The 762-nt window shown below is 40.7% G+C and overlaps 1 protein-coding gene across 1 annotated transcript in view; it reads left to right on the top strand.

Annotated features, from left to right (window-relative positions):
- The window catches only part of LOC107591465 (peripheral-type benzodiazepine receptor-associated protein 1-like), an 18,737-nt gene that overhangs the window by 9,094 nt on the left and 8,881 nt on the right, over positions 1-762 (top strand). The window contains exon 5 of the mRNA XM_016280610.1: positions 345-413. Within this exon, the coding sequence (XP_016136096.1) occupies positions 345-413 (69 nt within the window). The remainder of the gene's footprint in view (positions 1-344; positions 414-762) is intronic.

Raw genomic sequence — 762 nt, 5'->3', positions numbered from 1 at the left:
CTTTCATTGGTTTATGTTTCACAGTCTGCAGTTTCATTTCAGATCACAAAGCTTTGCTCATTTTACATAAATGCCAAAGTGCTGTTGTTGAAATGTGTGTTTTTGTGGTCACTGTAAGCAGCTCAAAATGCGACGGTGGATCTTGTTTCCCAGAATGCTTTGCTGCAGTGGTGGTTCAGCTCTTTCTTTCTCACTGTGGTGCCTCATTGCTGATGCTAATGCTTATTCTTGTTTTCAGCTTGGTGCTTGTTTTGTGAGGTTTTGCTTTTCTTTTGGCTTCTCATTCATTCTTGTCTGCTACTTGTCTTTTTTCCCCCCTCGTATCCTGTTTAAATTTCATAAAGACGCCCGCTTACATGCACAGCTTCCACGCCGTCCCGCTGCACCGCCGAAACCTAGACGCTCCAAGAAAGGTGTGTGTCAGCTCTCGCTGTCTCCTCCTGCTCTCCGAGATTTGGTTTGCTGAATTCACTCCCATCAGCTTTCTGCTTCTGCATCAGGAACTCTGATCAAAGGGGGACACGAACATTAGATGTTCTTAGTCTCATTGGTTTAGTTTGGAATGGCAGTCAGCATGAAATTAAAATTAACCTTTTAATTTTAAGTTTTTTACCAAATAAATGTTCCTGGTCTTATTGTGCATGATTCAGTGCATGCTATTGTAATAAAAACGATGCATAAAAACATAACATATTTTCTGCTCATCTAGGAAAGGCTGTTTGGATGGAGAAAAGCAGTATTAATCAATAATATCATCCTCAA

This window comes from Sinocyclocheilus grahami, unplaced genomic scaffold, assembly GCF_001515645.1.
Source record: "Sinocyclocheilus grahami isolate Dianchi unplaced genomic scaffold, SAMN03320097.WGS_v1.1 scaffold142.1, whole genome shotgun sequence".
In the NCBI taxonomy this organism is placed as follows: Eukaryota; Metazoa; Chordata; class Actinopteri; order Cypriniformes; family Cyprinidae; genus Sinocyclocheilus; species Sinocyclocheilus grahami.
The sequence above is the reverse complement of the archived record's forward strand: the minus strand, read 5'-3'. Positions and strand labels throughout refer to the sequence as shown.